The 21,152-nt window shown below is 36.1% G+C and overlaps 1 protein-coding gene across 2 annotated transcripts in view; it reads left to right on the forward strand.

Annotated features, from left to right (window-relative positions):
- The window catches only part of LOC126416038 (muscle-specific protein 300 kDa-like), a 643,030-nt gene that overhangs the window by 212,247 nt on the left and 409,631 nt on the right, over positions 1 to 21,152 (forward strand). For both annotated transcript variants that reach the window (XM_050083501.1, XM_050083503.1), the window contains exons 23-26: positions 10,311 to 10,535; positions 12,985 to 13,258; positions 15,007 to 15,266; positions 19,688 to 19,970. In XM_050083501.1, the coding sequence (XP_049939458.1) occupies positions 10,311 to 10,535; positions 12,985 to 13,258; positions 15,007 to 15,266; positions 19,688 to 19,970 (1,042 nt within the window). The remainder of the gene's footprint in view (positions 1 to 10,310; positions 10,536 to 12,984; positions 13,259 to 15,006; positions 15,267 to 19,687; positions 19,971 to 21,152) is intronic.

The following is a 21,152-nucleotide window of genomic DNA, read 5'->3' on the forward strand; positions in this document are numbered from 1 at the left end:
ATTGTTTGTAATACATGGAGAATGCTTCTTTCTGATGTATTGGTCAGTTTGTCCAGCAGCAGATTCTGTAGCTGACATTGGAATGGCTATGATTGGAGAGCCATAACAAATATTTATGCAAAAGAGATTAAAAATCTGCTCATTGGGGATGATAAATATAAGTGTAGTTGTTAATAGCGAACTCCCTTTAGAGTGTTTTCATGTCCTTCTCTAGTTCTTTTTATCTACTGCCAGCCTTTTCACACCTACACATATGTTCTTATTATTCCATGAGAAATATTCCCATTGTTTGTTTTATTTTTAGCCATGGTTTTTCTCTTCACTATTCCCTTCAGTATCCTTGTTGCCTCAGCAGTACCTGCTAACTTTGTTAACAATCTTACAGAAACATTGTTCCTCACTTGTTCTATGTATGGCCTCTGCATGACACGAGGCAGAATTTAGGCTAGACGTTATGTAAGTTGAAAAAAATTGGAAGATGTTGTAGAGTTTCTAACGTTGTTTTCAACTCTTTAGTACCACTGCGGTACAACATTTGCCTATTTACTGATTGATAGTGGAACTATTTCTATTAAAGGATTGAATGATACATTATTCAGTAGGGACTAGAGTGGAGTCTTTAATAAACAAATAGTATTTGATGAGGTTAATTTTTGAAAAGCGTGTCATGAGTAGCACAGAGAAAATGAAAGAAGATTCATCCTGAAAAAGAAGGCAGAAAAATAATCGCAGCAGTTTCTCATTTGTGTTTGCTCTTGAGAGGGAACTGCATCTGAGTGAGATACCAGTAAAAAGTATAAAATTCTGTAATAAGGGCAGCAGTTTATCGCTTTTATTGAAAGTAAAACCAGCATCAAATCGGATGATTTGTTATGAGGTAGAAGGGACCAACATGGATCACTTTGTTGAGTCACCGTGTTCACTTACATGATTCGGCAGCAACTGGATGAGATTCAGTTTGTAACAGAGGATTTGGAGCAGTAGTGGGAGACAACAGATAACCCATTGGCAACAAAGAGAGCAGCAGTGCTGTGAAGCCAATGAGAAGCTGGAGCTTTTTTGCATGGTGCATTGCCTGGTTGTATGATTTACCACTGTCACACAGTTAATATGCTACAGAGGCCCTGTTATATAAGGTGCTGGCAGTTTAAAACGTTTGTGAAGAGAAATAAACTATTGGGTATTATAATGAGTAGAGGGACAAGTTTGTGGACATGGCCTGTACAGAGCAGTTTGACTGGGATAAGGCTAAATATGTTGGGTATTAGTATATTAACGGGAAGAAAAGGACCACTGAGTGAAATTAACATTCCTACAGCACTTAAGTTAGTTCATGGAGTGCAACAAGCACACAGTAAAACACCACAATGGAAAGAATAAAGTGTGCAGAGAAAAAGAGAGGAAGTGTTACAAGATATAAATTAGCGAAGAAAATAAAATAGTGGGAAGAAAGAATAGACAAAATGTAAAATGGTGTGGATGGTGTCGAGAAGCCTTGCTGTGAAGTAGTTCTGGGCACCTTCAAACTTTTCATGTACTTTGGTTCCACATTTTCTTTATTTGTTTAAAATTTCATTTTGTCACGAGTCACATTTTAGTTTTGACTTAGTTTCTGCTCATAAGGATTAATAATTGTTTCGGAATTTGAATATCAACTGTTATAGTGCTTTTTCTTCATAATGTTCACTACAAATGGTTTGCATATTTTTGTCATCATGTTGACAAATAGTAATTATTTCTGAGCTATATCAATCATTGTCAACTTTCCTTTCTTTCTCTTCCTTTTTTCCCACAGCTCCCAAAATTAGAAAAGTATGATATCGAAATCCTAATTTTTTTCTTGAGGTACAAGACAAAGTGTGGGCAGTCTCACAAATGCCATATAATCATAAATGTAGATTAACTGTCTTAATATTATGAAAAGGAAAGTTGCTACTCACCATATAGCCAACAAAAAGACTCTCACAATTAAAGCTTTTGGCCATTAAGGCCTTCGTCAACAAGACACACACACACACACACACACACACACACACACACACACACACACACACACACACACACACACACACACACCAGCACACACGCGCTCGCATGTATGCAAGTGCAACTCGCACACACGTCTGAATTCTCAGTGTGTTGTGTTGTGTGTGTGTGTGTGTGTGTGTGTGTGTGTGTGTGTGTGTGTTGTGTTGTGTTGTGTTGTGTTGTGTGTGTGTGTGTGTGTGTGTGTGTGTGTGTGTGTGTGTGTGTGTCGTCTATTGGTGACGAAGGCCTTAATGGCTGAAAGCTTTAATTGTGAGAGTCATTTTGTTGTGCCTATCTGCGTCTCAGCATCTCCACTATATGGTGAGTAGCAACTTTCCTTTTCATAATATTGTTTCAATCCATCCTGGATTTTCCATTGTTTGATTAACTGTCTTAAGTAGCTGAATATCATGTGGAGGAAGAAGAGTGATGTTTGTAAAACTGTACCCCATTTTTAGGATATCCAAAACTGTTGGTTCATTTGTATATACTATCTTCTGTACTTTATGGAGAAAAGTTATTTAATTTATTCAGTGGTGTAGTTAAAACAGTGTGTTCTTAAACTGAAATGCAGTTGGATGCTGCTCCTGATACACTCCGTATGGGGAGCTGTAACAGACTTTCCAAGTATTTATTTCTCTTGTTTTTGTATTCTTATATTACACTACACATACTGAATGGTAAATTATTCAGTTTTATATTTGTGTAAAGTGATTAGCTTCTGTTTTTATGTTATAGTTTAATTTATTACTATATTATGATGACAAAACAAATGGCAATTTGCATAATAATTAACTCACAGTTTGTACTGATAGTTTCACTACAAATGGAATTACTGAGAAGTGAAGTTTGCTGTTTTGGTTTTGTCATAATTTTGAAATAAAAAGTCTGTTTTTCAGTATTACATTTGTTTTAATAAAATTCTGTACTAGAGATTCACATTATTCTCTTTCTCATAATGGATTTCATTTATTGTGATGGAAGTCATTAATACTGAGTATCTCAATGTAAAAGGCTAGTGCCATGTGAAGCAGACCAAACTACACATTTCTAATTACAAGATGATGCTTTTAATGCAATCAGACCAGTTGAAACATACATGAAATTTAGACATAAATGTATGTATTTATAACTTATATGAAAGCAGCGTACTTGTAATCTCATAACATTTCTCAGAGAGTTAAGTTATATTTTCATGGGTCTGTAGGAAATTTTATAATTATCTGATTAGGGGAAAACAGTCAGAGAGTGTCATAAAAAACTTACATAAAAATGTGTGGCAGTCAACAGTGCATATGCAAAGAAGTTCACAAAATTATACATTTATTCATACAAATAATAGACAGTACAGTGAAACATGAGAACACTTTAAGTTTATGTGTATTGTTAGTTATTATTTGAAATAATACTATTAAGAATTACTGAATTATTTGAAAATGCTTTGCTTCCAAAACATAAATAGTGAAGTGCGGAAAACTGCATCTGGAACATCACACTTTTTGGGTACATTGCATTGACCATAAGCGTGGACCATTTGAGGTATGAAGTTGGAGACTCCTCTTAAAGATAAAATGAATGGATAGAACCACTAACCACGGAATCTTCAAAAAATTGGTGATTAAAGAACAATAAGAAAAAGAAGAAATTGGTTTGTAATAGCTCCAGATGATGAGCTGCTGACCAGTTGAAATATTGCTAGTTACGAAGAAGATTTGAATCTGGGTACACATTAATTGTAGCTTGTACTGCATGTAGCTCTCCTAAGAAGAAAAAAGTAAAGCTGTCCTCAAGCTGAAGGTTGGTTTGAGCACTGCGGTGCTTTATGAGGCATGGGTTTCTGCCAGTCACTTAGTTCTGAATTGCAGAATAGTTGTGTAGATGTAGATGAGGCTATTGCAGGTGGTATTCCCTTACCTTTTCTGTACTTTGAACTGACTTACCCACCAGTTACAGGCAAACTTACAGTTTAATCTCCAAACCACACTGCAGCGTGACATTTTTCGCATTAACAAATGTTACCAGAGGGGAGGGGGTAAAAAGGAAAGTATAATTTAGATTACTAGTCTGCCACTTATCCACTGAGCCATCCAGCCAAACATCCTAGAATAAGTTCTTATAAATTTCATGGGGTATTGTCGTAAAATAAGGGGCGTAGGCTTTTATATGGTTGTTGGCAACCCCGAACGTAGTTGCACTAATACAGTTCCATCTATTGACTGTGCAGACAGCCACAGAAGTCATTGCTTTAATTCAGTAGTGTCTTGACTGTTGGGCTGAAACCAACAGCAATGATTTAAAAAATTGTTGCTCCTGCCAGTTGCGAAGTGACTATTATAACTCAATTTTTGTGTGCAAAAGGATCTGCAAGTGCCCAGGTTCATCAGTTGTTGTTCCTAGTTTATGGGTCAACACAAAGAAGTGCAGGAAAGATCAGACAATGACATGGAGACTTTAAAAGAGGAGTACAAATGTACAAGGTGCAGGTCCAGCATTCAGACCAACAAAATCGTGAATAAGAGAACTATACACTGTAATCTGATGATTAATGATTGGTGCCCTGGCTGATAAAGTTCATTATGTTGGCTGCACTAATATTTACCCAATTGTCCTGGAAAAAACTCAGGTATTGTGAGTTGTGTGCAAAGTGGGTACCAAAAATTCCTACCAACAGACACAAAGAGCAAAGGATGTCAAACGGACAAGTGTATTTGTATTGATGTTGACTACATAGAGATTATTTGTTTCCTCATTTTTTTGAGGACAATGGTACTTACATATCCTATACTGACTTAGAATCAAAACAATAGTCATTATAGTGGTGCCATTAACTTTGACAAAACTGAAAAAAATCAGTTGACCTTCTTGCTTGAATAAAAAAACAATGGCTGTTGTTTCCTGATATGAGGACGGTATTATTTTGGTAGATTTTATGAAATTTGATTCAAAATTTACAGCTGAAAGCTATAGCAAGATGCCCACAAAACTCAGATATGCCATCCAAATCAACGGCCTGAGAAACTATTGTCTGAAGTAGCCCTCCTCCACAACAATACAAGTCCCCATGCCGCTGACTTTTTGAGCATTGGCCCTATAGACCCAACTTAGCACCCAGTGACTGTTATTTCTTGCAATTGAGACTGTGGCTTGGTGGACAACAGTTTGAAGATTATGAAGAAGGCAAGACCACTGTTGTCAACTGGTTAAATTTCGCACTGTAGAACTCCTTTGCAGATAAGTTGAAGATGCCAGCACAGTATTACAAGTCACTGGAAGTGAATGACAGTGGTAAAGTTAAGTAGGTTTGTAGGAAACTAAAGCTACCAATAAAAATTTATTCTAAAGAATTTTTTCTCCAAACAGTTTTTATTTTTGTACTACTACTCATTCCAGGTTGGCATATCAATAATATTACGAAAAGGACAGACATTACAAACAACTGTTGCACATAAGCTTTCAATGAAGCCAACACACACACACACACACACACACACACACACACACACGTGTGTTTGTGTGTTAGAGGTGTGCTTGAGTGTGTGAATGTGTATGTTTTTTTTGTTTCTGAAGTAGGCTTAGCTAAAAGCTTATATGTAATAGTCTTATTGTCGTGCCTGTTAAAACTTAGAGCGTCATTTTTGCAGTGAGTAGCAACCTATCCTTTTCATAATATGATGAAATTTTTTTAGGCATAGACTTCTTCCTGTGTTAGGGAGAAAATTTCTTATAAAGCCTCTTTTCATTCTTGTGTAATTACATGTGAAAATGATATAATATAACCATGATTGTCTCATTTAGTAGATTTATTTTATTTATTTATTTATTCACCTGTAGACAATAAATACTGTATGGATGTTGCCCAAAAGTAAATGTAAATTTATGGGAAACAATTTAAGCAAAAGGAACATACAAAATTTTACATTAAGTAGTACAAAGAATAATACCAAAAAATGTAAAAGAATAATACTTGGTCATACAAGACACAGTAATTCAACTTTTTATACATGTATATTAACAGTATTGTACCTGCATAGTCTGTTTGCCCTGAGGTTTTACTTTTGTCTTCCCAAAACAGGAAGCCCTTATATTCACTACAATAATTCAGTAAAGATTTTACCACACTCAACAGCTGTCCATCAGATATATAAAATTAACAGAAACTTTAGGGGATGAAAGATAGTGCTTTTAGTTTTGCCTTACTATAAACATTATCAGAATCATGTAGTGGCCTAAATAGTCATTTACTGAGTAAAAACATTGTTCAGGTAGAAATTCTTTAAATGCTAATTTAAATCTGTTTTCATCTTCTAATTTCCTGATGTTGGCTGACAGTCTGTTGTAGAGTTTTGTACCAATATGGCACACATGCCTTTGTGTGTTTGTTTTCTTTTTGTTCGCTGAATATGGATTGCTGTGCTGTTTCGGGTATTGTAGTTATGCAAGTTGGCATTTGTCTGAAAATCTGCAAGGTGGGCCCTAACATAAAACACTTTTGTGTGTGTGTCTGATTTGTTTTAGATGGCAAGTGGAGGAACCCCAAAATATTATTCTGTATGTTGCAAGAGACTGAAAATAGCCAAAATATGCCATCCTGGTACCTTCTGCAGTACAAACATTTGCAATAATTACAAACATTTGCAATAATTCTAAGAGCAAAACAGGCTGAGTTGAGTTTCTGCACAAGTTTCTTTAGATGGTCATTAAAATTAAGATTTTCATCTACATGAATTCCCAGCAATGTTGTTGATGCCACTCTGTCTATGGCCTTGTCACCCAACAACAGATCAAGTTTTACATTTTGAGATATTTTCCCAAACTGCATATAATTTGTTTTATTTGCATTTAATATCAACCAGTTTGCATTGAACCAAGTGTGTACATTTTTATTATTTGATCAGTAGTTGTTTGCAGCATTTGCTTTGGTGTACCTATTAGCACACTAGTGTCATCTGCGAATAATATTGCCTTTGATGCTCCATCTGAAGTGTGAATGTCATTTACTTAGACAAGAAACAACGAGGGACCTAGAATATTGCCTTGCGGCACTCCTGTTTCCACTTTTTTTGCATACAGTACCAAATTTATTTTTAGGCTGTAGTAATCTGACATCAGTTCAATAAAAAATCAGTTATTTATTTCTTTCCATCATTCATAGTTGTAATATGGAAAGGGTAGGTTGCTTCTCACCATATAGAGAAGGCATTGAGTTGCAGACAGGCACAATGAAATATACTGCTAAAATATTAATGCTTTAGGACAAATTCCTACTACTACAATAGAAAACACACTCACATTCACACAAGCACAAATCACACACACATGGCCACCTTCTTAGGTCCCTAGAGCCTGACAGAAACTGTGTCTGATAGAGCATCAATTTAGATTAGATTAGATTAATTATTCATTCCATAGATCCACAAAAGAGGGGATCCTCCTGGGTGTGGACCATGTCAGATAAACACATTACAAAGATGAAATTAGAAAAACTTGAGTTTCATTTATTTTAATGATCCTCAGTCAATAAACAGTAAAATTATGTAAATGAATTAAAATTAAACTTCTAATATTTACTGGTTTAATACTTACATCTGCTTTCATTAAATCCATCATTCACACAGTAGCTAGTTAATTGGCTATTGCAACCAGTTATTGCCAAACATTAAAGTAAATTATTCATTTCAATGATCCTCAATTAAGAACAGTCAAATTATGTACAAGATTTAAAATTAAACTTCCACTATTTACAGACTTAAGACTTACATCTGCTTTCCATACATCCATCATTCACACAGTAGGTAGTTACTTGGCTGTTACAACCAAGTATAGTCAAAAATTAAAGTATAATAAATTTTCATTAAAATGGTCTACTGCACTTGTTGAGAAATCAGGGATGAGAGGTGGGGGGAAAAAAGGCATTAAGTTGGGTGGGGAGCATGAAGGATACAGTTGGGGGAAGTTGTTAGTGCTGACTGGCAGAGTATGCAGGGACTTTGTGGGGACAGGATAAGGCTGTCAGGTGCAACAACTTCCCAGTGCTGCATCTAACAGCCTTACCCCGTCCCCACAAAGTCCCTGCACACTCCCCCAGGCAGCACTAACATATTCCCCCACTTGTACCTGGTATCCCTCTTGTTCCTCACCTCATGCCAATGGACGCAGTCGCAGTTAGGCTCTAGCACACCGAGACAGTGGCAATGTGTGTGTGTGTTTTCTACTACAGGAGGAGGACTTTGTCCGAAATTTTTAATATTTTAGCAATCTTTTTCATTGTGCCTGTTTGCGACTCAGTGCCTCCTATCTATGTTGAGTAGCATTCTATCCTTTCCATATTATCGTTATTCCATCCTGAACTTTTTGTTGTTCCATAATTCATGATTAGTTGTAGCGGTGTTAATAAACTAAATATTTATTGGGACTGAAGAATAGTCCAGTGTTTAAAGTTGTCAAAACAGGAAGGAACCTAGCAATACCCACAGATACACTAGATAGGCAAAAAATAGTATTCACATAAGTTTTAGAGCTGTCAGTTCCATTTGTTAAGTCAGAGAGGCATTTAGGGATGTTCAGGAAAGTACAGGAAAAATGTAAAAGTGTTGTAGTCATTTGGAAGTATGAATCAATGCAGGCACAAGTCATGGGAAGTGATTTGAAAAAGCTGTAGGCTTTTGTAGCTAAGATTCAGAAGAGGAACAGAGGCATAAAGAATTTAATGTTTTGTCAGTATTGGTGTGGTGTTGATTGAGCACTGACTTATTGTGACAGGGATAGTGGGAGGAATCGGTGTTGCCATCCTGCTGTAATCAATCCAGCTTTCGTCGGAGATAGTTCATGAAATTACAGAAAGTTTAAATAAGAATGGCCAGGAAGGCTTACTGCCAAATTGGAATGTGGTGTATTAAGCAGTGAATCATTCAACAATAAGATTTAGATCACCATTAGATTAAAATTATAATAAAAATTGTAGGTGGGATATAAAGAAGAAAATGAGTAAGAAGCATAGACAATCACTTGTGAGTGAGAGCAAGACTGCTACTGCTTTCTTTTGGTGATGCTGCCTGACTGTTGTGTACAGCTGTGCCATGCGAATGGAACTTTATATATATATATATACATATGCATATATGTATACATAATGTTTTGAAATTCTATTTCTATATTCTTTCTTCTGATCCTGTTTATTCACCTTCTGTTTTTTTCTTTATTTCTCTTTCATTCAAATAAAGAAACAACTGTTCGTGAACAAAAGATGTTAAATACCTTTTCCATTTGTGTTTCTGTTTGTATGCTTGTTATTGTCCCTTAGCATGTCATAAGTAGCCATTCTTCTCCATTACTACATACCTTATTGTTGTTCTTTGGTGTTCTGAGCCACCTATAAAATACTGTATTAGTACCCAAAATTGCTTTCCATTAATGTTAAATTGACAAATAAGAGCATAGCGCGATACTTGTATGGAAAAGTGTGATATTGTCTCCAAGTATGTTCTAAAATCCAGAGTATTGTGTGTTGAAATTCTTTAGTACTGGCATTTAAAAGTTTTAATTATATTGCTCTAAAGCTTGATAATGCTGCAGAAGCAACAGTCTGTGAATTAAATTGATAAAGAATTGGTTCTCATATGTAATTAACTGTCTATTAGATTTTTGAAGTCACCTGTAATGAAAATATTTTTGTCAGTAAACGTTTCAGAGTGGGGTAAAAAGCAAGTACCTCCCAGCAGAAAGAAACTGTGTACCATTATCTGGTCGTACTTGATCGTGAACTTTGGTTCCTTTCATTGTTGGCAACATAGACCTTAATGTGAATATTATCACTTTCCTCTCTTCAGTATATTTATATGACACAGGGTCATAATCAAGCCCAGTTGACTCTCCACAGAAGATGTTTAGAAGTCTCAACACAGTACAACATAAATAATCTACAGCTTTCTTTTTATAGTGAGTGTAGACCGGGGTAAAAAATGATTTGTCATTTTCTGTGATTATCCTCTGATACATATTTATATTTTTTCTCCTATTAGTGAACTATTAAGTAATGATAGGTAATTGTTATTCAAAGCAGATGTGTTAGCAAATAATATTAAAAACTTCAGTTTCATTGTGCTTTTGGCGCCAGTTGCATCCTGGAGGGAAAAAAAGAAATCAGCAAAATAGAGTGGCACAGGATATCATTAGTATTATTCTGCTTTTGCGGGATGAAACATTTCAGTAGCATAAAATATGATTACTGGAAAAAATACTGCGAATCGTTGTGATCTAAGAACAATACCTTTTTTTTGTACTAGGGCATATGTCGTGAAGTGGATGCTAGGCGTGAAGATATGAAATGGCTGGTGCAGACACTTGATGCATTGGTTGCACATTGTTCAGATGAAGAAGGTTTAGCAGAGCAACGTCAATTGGAGCAGCTTATATCACGATACAAGACTCTAATACCTAACATTGAACTGACAATGATTAAGACTGATGTATACTACAAGTGTTACACTTACAGGAAAGAAGTTCGTGAGGTAAGTCTATTAGAGGTAGTGCTGTGTTACCTTTACAGTTTTATGTACTCATCTGACAAGGATATTTCTGTGACACCACATATTTTAATACTTTTAAGTAATTATATAGTGTGAGATGGAAATTTGGCGTAGCTATTTACTTTTTTCTGTTGATAGGGGATTTTATAATTATTATTTTGTGTGAATGAGCCCATTTACGATTGTAGAGTTTTCATAAGAGTTGGTTGACAGTCCTCTGTGCCACATTTCCTTCATTCTTTTGTTGTGAGATTGTTTTCTTAGACCAAAATGTTCTGGTCTTCTTCTTCCTCTTCAGTTTTTCCTGTGATGATCTTGCCATGGTTCGTCTTTAGTTCAAAAAGTTCCTTCTTCTCAGTATTGTCTTGTGTGATCTTTGCCAGTCTTCATCATTTTTTTTTATTTCTGTGTGTGTGCTATACACCTCTTTAGATTCAACTGTTTGTCTCGTATGTTCATGTGGTTTTTTTCTCTTGGTATGGTTGTAAAAATTTTATGTGAAGATTCTAATGCCACTGGGAATGTTTGTGTACTATTTGGTCTTTTGACAGCTTCTTAGCCATGATATAGTCTTCTGTACATCAGTGTTTCAGATCTGCTTTCCTGTTCAAAGTAAGAGTTTCTGAAGCATAATGATATTCTAGTTTATTGATAGACTGTAATATTTCAGTTTTGTCCCTTTAGAGATGCACCTCTGATTGTACATATTTTGAGTGAGACAGTATGCCATTTCCAGTTTTTAGCTTGTCTTTTCAATTACATTTTCTTGAATTTATTTCACTGAGACACTTAACCTGTTGGGACTCACTTGATTATACTGCTTTTTTTTATGTACTTTGGTGCTTGCAAGTAATATATGAGGTGTGATCAAAAAGTAAATGGAATTTTTTAATTGCACGGACTTTATACATCTAATTGTCATTTTTTAATCTCACTGGTACTCATGGTTCTGATGTACATTTGCATTTTCAGCTGTTTTATATTGTTGACAGCTGAGAATGTTATACATGTTTTTTAGATCTCAACAAATTTTACCTTTGAAAAAGATTGCCAAACAATTTTCATTAAATTTTGCTTGAAAAATAGAATAAAGTGCAGCACTGCATTTGAAATGTTGACTGTGGCTTTTGACAAATCTGCTACGACTAAGACATGAGTTTGCAAAACATTTCAAAGAGGATTGAGAAGACATTTAAGACTATGACCACCCTGGATGCCCTAGCATGTCAATTACTGATGACAATGTGGAAGGAGTAAAAAAGATGGTTCTGGAACATCACTAAATCACTGTCATAGAGATTGCTGATGATGTCGGCATATCCTTTGGGTCATGCAAAGCAATTTTTTTGGACTTTCAGGCATGAAACATGTAGCAGCATAGTTTGTTCTGAAAATGCTGAATTTTGACCAAAAATGACACCAAGTAGACATTGCTCAGGAATTTCTGATTGAAAGTGACAATGATCCAGGACTTCTAAAGAAGGTTATTAAAGGTGATGGAACATGGATATATTTGTTTGATGTTGAAACCAGTCATCCCAATGGTGGACTGTGAGTTGCTCCCTTATGGCAATATGCTCAATAAGGAATGCTACCTGCATGAAGCAATCCGAAGAAAAGAACAAGAACTGTGACAAAACCACTCATGGAAATTCCGTCACAATAATCCTCCCACTCACATCTCAATGCTTGTTTGTGACTTTTTCACAAGGGGGGGGGGGGGGGGGGGGAACATTACGTAACCTCAGCCACTGTATTCATGGGACATAGCCCACTGTGACCATCTATTCCCAAAGCTGAAAGGATGTTGTTTTGAAGGGACAAAGTTGATGTTGATGAATAAATAAAGAAAAACAAAAATTCCTGTTACTTGGTTCAAATGGCTCTGAGCACTATGGGACTCAACTGCTGAGGTCATTAGTTCCCTAGAACTTAGAACTAGTTAAACCTAACTAACCTAAGGACATCACAAACATCCATGCCCGAGGCAGGATTCGAACCTGCGACCGTAGCGGTCTTGCGGTTCCAGACTGCAGCGCCTTTAACCGCATGGCCACTTCGGCCGGCTATTCCTGTTACTTCTTGATCACACTTCATATTCTGTCTTTCCAAATGAAACCTGCAAACTTACTTTCTCTGCAGTGTATTTTAAGAGTTCAGTCTGTTTTGTGTCTGTTGTCATGAGTAAAGACAGGAAGATAAACTGCAAAATCAAGGTTCTATTATTTATGTGTTATTATTATTGAGGGACAATGATTGTTATCCTAACTATTCTCAAGACTAAGATCAAACAATTTTTTCACATGGTCGTCTGTGTTTATTATGAAATAAATATTGATCCTTTTATATTGTGTACTGATATATATTTTGCATATCAGTTATTTAACGCAAAAATGAGTATTATAAAATACATTTTCTTTTTGTGATTCAGGTATGTAGTTTACTACAGAAAGTGAAAGAAACTTCACAAACAGGTCCACATCCAGAAACACTGGATTCTGTAGTTGCATTGGTTCGACAACAAGAATCTGCTGTAACACAGTTGGATCAACAGCGTCCTAACATCATGAGCATGCTGCAGCGAGGCAAGGATCTGGCACGTGATGTGAATGCTCCTCATTTTATAAAGCCAGAAGTAATTGGCTTAGAGTCCAGCTGGAATGAAGCCTATGCACAAACAGTTGAAAAACTGAAAAAACTGAAAGGTGTGTATTGTGAACAGACTTTAAATTTTTCTTAAACTGTTTACTATCATTGGCATTAATGCCACTTCAAACATGGCAATTAAAGAACTTACAACCAGTTATTAAATAATGCTTGGCCTTCCTTAATTGCAGAGAGGTATACCAGCTTAAGATTAAGCAATAAGTTTAGAATTTTGGATGATGATGAAAAGAACTGTTATTTAGCAAAGGTACTTCTGAAAGTAGCAAAATATGTTACAGATACAATGAAAGCAAAGGAAAAAATTCTCAAGTAAAACAAGACAACTGTTAAACTGGAGTCATGAGTTTCAAGAAACAATAATAAGGGCATAGTTGAGTATGGTGAATTAAACAAAACAAAAACTGTTGGACATGTCTTTGACAGAATGTGAGAAGATTGATTTAAATTGGTTTAGAGAAACAATTGTAAACATTAAGAAATGAAGAAAACAACAAAGGAATTTGTTTTTTTCATCACATATCATAAGTTAAGATGGCACAGTAGTTAACAAGAGAGGAGAAATGGTACAAGAATTAGATGAATTTTCAAAAAGGCGTATATAGTTTGACATGAAACTGAAAGACAAATATGAATTATGAAAATAACAACATTTTGGAAGTAATGGCAAATGAAGCCATTTGTAGTATGAAAAAAGGAAAAGTGACAGGAGATGATAGTGTTTGCTTAGAAATGGTGCAAATTGAAGGCGCTCACAAAAATATTTACAGAATATGTGCAGAGTAAGACAGTTCTCCAAAACTAGAACAATGGTGCAATTATTCTACAGATGAGACACAAAAAACTGTAGACTAATCAGCTCCCCCTCCATGATGAAGAAAATATTCACAAAAATAATCACCAACAGCATAAGGGGAAAAGGTGTTGGCTTTTAGTCAAGTAAAGAATAAGCTTGCTTTAGAAGTGTGTATCTACGTCCCCCCCCCCCCCCCCCCCCCCTCCTTTAAAAAAAGAGAGAGAGAGAAGCTGCATTTAAAGAGGACTGCTGTGATTTGTTGGGGTTATAAGGAAGCTGTAAAGGCAATCTGTCACATCCAGCAGTGCCAGTGCCTGACATGCAGTTATTCAAAGATAGCACTCAGATAAACTGTTCCATAATAGTGTAGATCTGAATCCATTGGAGTATGGTTGATGGGATGGCATCCCATTATTCAGTCTCATTAGGCATTTATTAGTTTAGCATGGGGAAATATGGAAAAGTGACCATTGTAGAAAAGTGACCACTGTAGAGAGCACTGAATGCTGAGGTCTGAGACAGTGATTTGAGAGCAGCAACTGTAGTAGGTAGTTAAGCCTTAAATTTATTCTGCAAGTGACATACATCTGAGATTTTGTAATTTTTCTTATTATAGTATGTATATTTTGGATCCTTGTCTCCCACTCAAGAAATTCGCATTATATACATCTCCAGCCACTGGCTACGACTAGATGGTGGTCACACTTTTGCTTTGATACATTTCAAAGTAATGAAGAACCATGAGAGTAACAATATAGTATTTGATATTTGCTCATAGTGCTTGTTTGTGTGAAGTTATGACAGGTGTAATTGTAAGCAGTCTACCACAGATGATGTTGCACTATTAAGAACAGACCATACCCCCCTCTTTTTTATTTTGGATCATATAATAAGACAAGACAAAAAAAGAAGAGAAACTGGGAAATCTCATTAATCCATTGTGCATGCGCTTATTAACATTTAAAATAATTCATGACTGAATTTTGTCTGCAGGAACACAGGCTGTGTGGAGTGGATACAAGGAGCAGAAAGATGAGATTGTAAACCTTCTCGAGAAAGCTGAAGCAGAATTGAAAAAGGTGGGAACCAGTGGCATAGACAGCAAGCAGTTGGTGTCAGAGCTACAAGCCAAACAAGAACTAAGTGTTGCATTACGTAAAGCCACTGAAGAAATGTTACGCAGGCTACGTGATCTTTGTTCCTCACTTGAAACCCTCACGGCACCGGAGAGGCGGCCACTGTTACAAAAAGAGGCAAGTACATTGAGGCTGAAGAATGAATAGTTTCAGACAGCAGTGTCAGTTAAACAGCTTAAGGCTTGAGTATATACAAGTAATCCACCTGTATGCTTTACTGAAGTTCTTTCATCATGACTGTTTTGTATTCAAAATTGCTGCGACAAACTTCACTTGTTAGAAATGCAGGGCGAGTCAAAAAGGACTTTACAGCTTTGGAATGATACAAAAATTTATCGAGATAACTTACAGAATCAGTTGATGAATCATTTTGTAGCAAACAACCTCAAGTTTTATTCATTTAGTGCATGATTACTACCATCAGAAGTGCCACCGTAGAGCACATTTAAAATGGCTACTTTCACTGGTGCGGAGTGTGCCCGGTGTGTATTTTGGTCTCATGAAACAAACTCTGCAACAACTATTCAGCATAAATTTCACACTGAATATGCTACCAGTAAGACAGTCCATCACGTCATTTCCTCATGGAAATTCGAGGTTTCTTCGATGATCACTTTCCAGTTCGGTGGATTGGCCATGAAGGGCCAATCGTATAGTCACCTTACTCCCGAGATTTGACACCACTGGATTTCTTTCTCTGGGGTTTCATTAAAGACTGTGTGTATATTGCTCCACTACCAAACAATTTAGCCAATCTAAAAAATCGAATCTACACTTCCATTGCACAAGCTACACCCGATTTGCTGCAGTGAGTGTGGGAAACTTTTGATTACCAGCGGGATGTTTGCCACATCACAAATGGTAGTCACATTGAACCAAAATGACATTTGACACTTTTATGTGAAACTTGAGATTGTTTGCTACAAAATGACACATCTACTAATTCTGTAAGTTATCTCAATAAATATCTATATCATGCGAAGTTGTAAAGGACCTTTTTGCTCACCCTGTGCCTATAGCCTTCTTATGGATAGATGAAGGAACTGCACCAACTGGCGAAATGAGAATACCTAACAGTAATGTGAAAAATTAATATTTTCAGTTTTTGCATTTAGACTTTTGGTAGGGAACAAGGTCATAACGGGAGGAAAGTGAAAGGTAGGACAGAAATGGGAAAGTTATGTAGAATTTAGATTTAAGATAGAAGTTTCAGGTATATGGTTATGGAAGCCATACACTATTGGCACCAGAGGATTCCTGATAAATTAATGATAACTTGAAATTTTGTTTCTTCTTTTGTGGCTCTGTTAACTGTCTTTACGTATTCTTCCAGTTTCAAAGTAAATAAAGCTCATTACTTCTTCTCATACATTTATAATCAATTTTTCAACTGGGTTTTGTTTGTTTGTAATTTAGTTTAACTGTATGTGGTTGTTGTTTAATTGTAGAGACTAGGAAGTTGTAGGAAACAGGGAATCTAAAAAACACCAGGTAAGAATGGGCAATGGAAACATGTTGTAAAAGATGGAAGAACAGAGAAAACTGAAAAATATGGAGATTAGAGAAGCAAAAATGATGTATAGGAAATTGAATAATAAATTAAGAAGAGAAACAGAACATGCAAGAGAGAAATAGATGAAAAGGAGATAGAGAAAATGAAGAAAGAGAAAAAGTAAGAAATGAGGTACAGATTAGCTAGTGAGGTAGTTTTTGAAAGTAGGAAAAGGAAGATTAATATGGAAAGCAAAAGAAAGGATGGCATGATAACCATAGAACCACAGTACGTGTAATATAGACAGTGAGAAGGTATACAGTTTTGTATGAGATGAATCAACGATTAAGCAGTCCAAATAGTCAAGAAGAAGTGAATGTGCTAGATGATGAAAAAGGACCTGATACTTGGTATGAAGAGGTGCAAAAAGTGCTAAATGTGATGAAAAATAGGAAAGTGTGTAGAATCAAACAATGGAAAATCCAGGATGGAATAACGACAATATTATGGAAAGGGTAGACCGCAGTGTTGTTGCAGAATTTTTGTTTTTATGTTAATTTATTTTGTCGCCATTTTAATATATCATGCAGTCTTTTGAATTTTCTCGTTAACAAAGCCAAAATTACATTGTTCGCCCAAAATACAAAAATACGTCCGATCACATCAGAGGCATGTTTACTACTACTTCACTGCGGTAATACCAATATTCCAAAGGGTTTACAATATTTCTTGACAAATGAATTTCTACTAATTTTGATTATTATTTCATAAACGAATCCAGAAATAAACATAATAAACAATACTAGATTGCATAATTAATAATAGAAATTTTAAGTGTGCCAAACAATTTGTAATTTCAAATGTTTGAAAAAAAAAAAATAAATAACTGTACATTCAGAACTAGTATTTATGGATTATAACATCCAAAATAATAATTCCTATTCATAAATTTTAGCTTGAAACATAACATATTGTGTATAAAATTATGTGTAATTTTTCAGAAAAACAGCTGAGATAATACTGACATGTCCAAAATTAGAAAATGTTACTGGTATCGACTACTACTATTGAGGAAAAATAGTTCTAGAGGAGGATGTCCCTTTACAATATCCCCCTCACATAATTTGGAAGCAATATGTTTACAATATTTTGTGTCCTATAGTACTATAAGGTTTGCCAATTGGTGTAAAAAACGATGCCAAAAGATAGAATACACGTGTATAGAAGTATGTGATACATAACATATTACAGGAAACGTAAGAAAAATATCTACTACTTAAGTCATAATCTATACATGTATGAGGATATGGCATTCACATTTTCAGATCCGTGGAACATTCTGTCTCAAGACAAATGATACAAAGTCAAAACTACAATATTACAACACTAAACTATAGAAATAAGTGCAGAGACTATGTAAATTACTAGAATTACAAATTGCAAGTGTACATTTATAAAGTCACTCCTTCAAAATCATCAAAAGAGAAGAAAAAAATTCAGAGCCTAAATATACGATGAGTGAGCCAACTCAAAAAACTGACAACAGCAGGTACAGTCCAGGAGAATATACTTAGTCACAAGTAGGAGTGTAGCACAAAATCAATCAGCCACTGAAACCAGAGTATGTAAGGATATGTTGACTCTTGAAAGGAGAAAATAATGAAGAAATATGAGGGCCTATGCTTATGATGTGAGGATCAACCCATGAATCCAAACGACACCAGGTACACACCAGCAGAAATGTTTCGACACAACAAAATGAATAAAGTTCATAATCATATATCAATAAGTTCAGTCATTTGTAAGGAATAATTAGAGGAAGCATCTAGCCTCAATCAATAGTTGGCACACTCTCCTTGAGTACACACGCACAGTCGCGATGACCAGAGGTATCCAAAACAGAGTTAAGCATGAGTTTGCACGCAACTCAAGTTCCAATGAGATAAAATAATGAAGTACTCAGGATAAATGTAGGAAATCAGAGTTATAAATAGCTTTGAATGATGACATAACTGTTTAGTTTGAGGACGAAAATCAGTGTGTGAAATCAGAAATGTATACATCTTGTTATGCAGTCTATACTCAATTTATGAGGACAAGTGCTCTACTATCTGAGCTACCCAAGTATGACTCACGACCAACCCTCACAGTTTTAATTCCAGCAGTACCTCGTCCTTTCCCAGGAAAGGCAAAGGTCTCAAGTTTGAGTCTCAGTCCAGCACACAGTTTTAATCTGCCAGGAAGTTTCACATCAGCTCACACTCCGCTATAGAGTGGAAATTTCATTATGGAAATATCTCCCAGGCTGTGCCTAAGCCATGTCTCCGCAATACCCTTTCTTCCAGGAGTGCTAGTTGTGCAAGGTCTGCAGGAGAGCTTCTGTGAAGTTTGGAAGGTAGGAGATGAGGTACTGGTGGAATTAAAGCTGTGAGGGCAGATCGTGAGTCGTGATTAGGTAGTTCAGCTGGGTAGAGCACTTGCCCGCAAAATGCAAAGGTCCCGAGTCTCGGTCTGGCTTACAGTTTCAATCTGGCAGGAAGTTTCATATTAGCGCACACTCCGCTGCAGAATGGAAATTTCATTCTGTATCTTTTTCTTAATATTGTTAAATTCCATCCTGGACTTTCCATTGTTTGATTAATCATATTGTCAAAGTGTATAGAATTGTCAATTTGTGATTCGCCAGCAGAAGCGATGAAGAGTGTGGGAGATAGGAGGAATAGTCCATATTTGTAAAGAGATATATGAGACAGTAGAATGGATAGAGGACATAATCATAACAGTAGTGATTGCATATTTATGGTGAGTGAATGCTAACTCGTGAATCAGTGGGTAAGAATTATGTTGAATATCCAACTGCCATAAATGTTCATCTTAGATTAAATAGAATATGATGAGTTCCTTAGATTTTAGGAATAGTGATTTTGAAATTAATTTAATTTGAATGGAATTGTTCACCATATGATTAATGTGCATGAACTAAATGATCTCAGCAAGGCCATTGCAGAAGGAAAAGTTATCTAATTGATTACATCCGCATGTACAGGTCACAGAAATTGAGAGGCGCCTCCAGGTAACTCTTGAGACAGTACAAGAGCGTGTTGTAGTATTGGAACAGTTCCGAGCTCAGTGGACACAATTCCAATCACAGCTGGGTGAGCTGCGATCTTGGACACAAGAAGCAGCACCTAAACAGCTGGAACAATTGCAGGCAGCAGATGTTGGCCCTGAGGAGCGACTCACCAGGGCTCAGGCCCTTCAAGGGCAGTTGAATGAGAAGGCTGCTGCCCTTGAACTTCTTGCTACTGAAGCATCACAACTACTGAAAGGTTTGCATTGTGGGGTCATAAAACTTATTTATGTTTGTTTTTCATTATACCTGCTCTTCTAAGATTTTGTAAGAACTTTTAGCATCAATTCTGAATATTAATTATGGGTGAATTCTTTGAGAAAGTATTGTTCTTTGGAAAGTGTAGGATTTTCATTTCAAGCTCTGCATTCTCAAATATTTCCTCTTGTCCAATATCCTCTTTGCTTCAGTGTAGGACGAATTTATTATAATATTTGGTGATTTTTGTTTTATGAGCTTTAGATTATGGTCCAAGGGATATTTCTTTACCTAACATTTTATCTTCCAATGCTGGAGACATCATCAGAGGCTATAACAACCTAAAAACCACTTACAAGCTCAGCAAGCCGATCTGTTTCTAAGTACCCATGCAACGGTCATTTCTTGGAGTCATCAGACAACTGCCAAACATCTCAGAGTTACGCCAATGTGTGTTATGGAACTTGTAGTGAGGAAGAGTTGACACTGTTAGTTTTACCAAGCATTACAGTCCACAACTTGTCTGTTTCAATCCTTCTTCTTTTCTATGTAAGTTGTTTTGGTGCTTTTGAATTTCTATGGCCTCTTTGTACATCCCACCATAGTGATGAGTAGATCTTGATAAAACCATAGTATCAGAGAAATGAATTTGGTAGTGCCCTGGTCCCAGTGTATTATCTGTTATTCCCAATATATCCATGTTGCCCAGATGACAACTGCTCTTGTGTTCCTTAAGGTGAGTGTTAATGCTTCTTTTTGTAGTAAATAATATGTACATTTGATAGCATGTTCAGGTGATTTTTCTGTACACCTGCTGTGGCAAGCAATGTTCAAATATTCACCATTCGCAGTTTTCCACATATACCTGTGTAAATACCAAGCTGGCTCCCATGTCCTGCCTCAGATACATGATGAGCAAACACTCCGAAAAATGATGTCACATTTGACAATGTGATCACATTAGACACAAAAGGATACATGGAGCGGTAACTTAAATATTCCTTTAGGATTGGCAACCCCATTGTACTAATAGCCTATATATGGATATGATTGGTCTTCCGGGAAATTTGAGAAGTTCTGTACCAGTCTCGATCAGGCATTGGCTGAATAAACTGCACTGGAAAGGAAAGGAAGTTGGCCCTTCCATGTATATAACTACCGTATTTACTCGAATTTAAGCCAC

This window comes from Schistocerca serialis, chromosome 8 (assembly GCF_023864345.2).
Source record: "Schistocerca serialis cubense isolate TAMUIC-IGC-003099 chromosome 8, iqSchSeri2.2, whole genome shotgun sequence".
NCBI lineage: Eukaryota > Metazoa > Arthropoda > Insecta > Orthoptera > Acrididae > Schistocerca > Schistocerca serialis.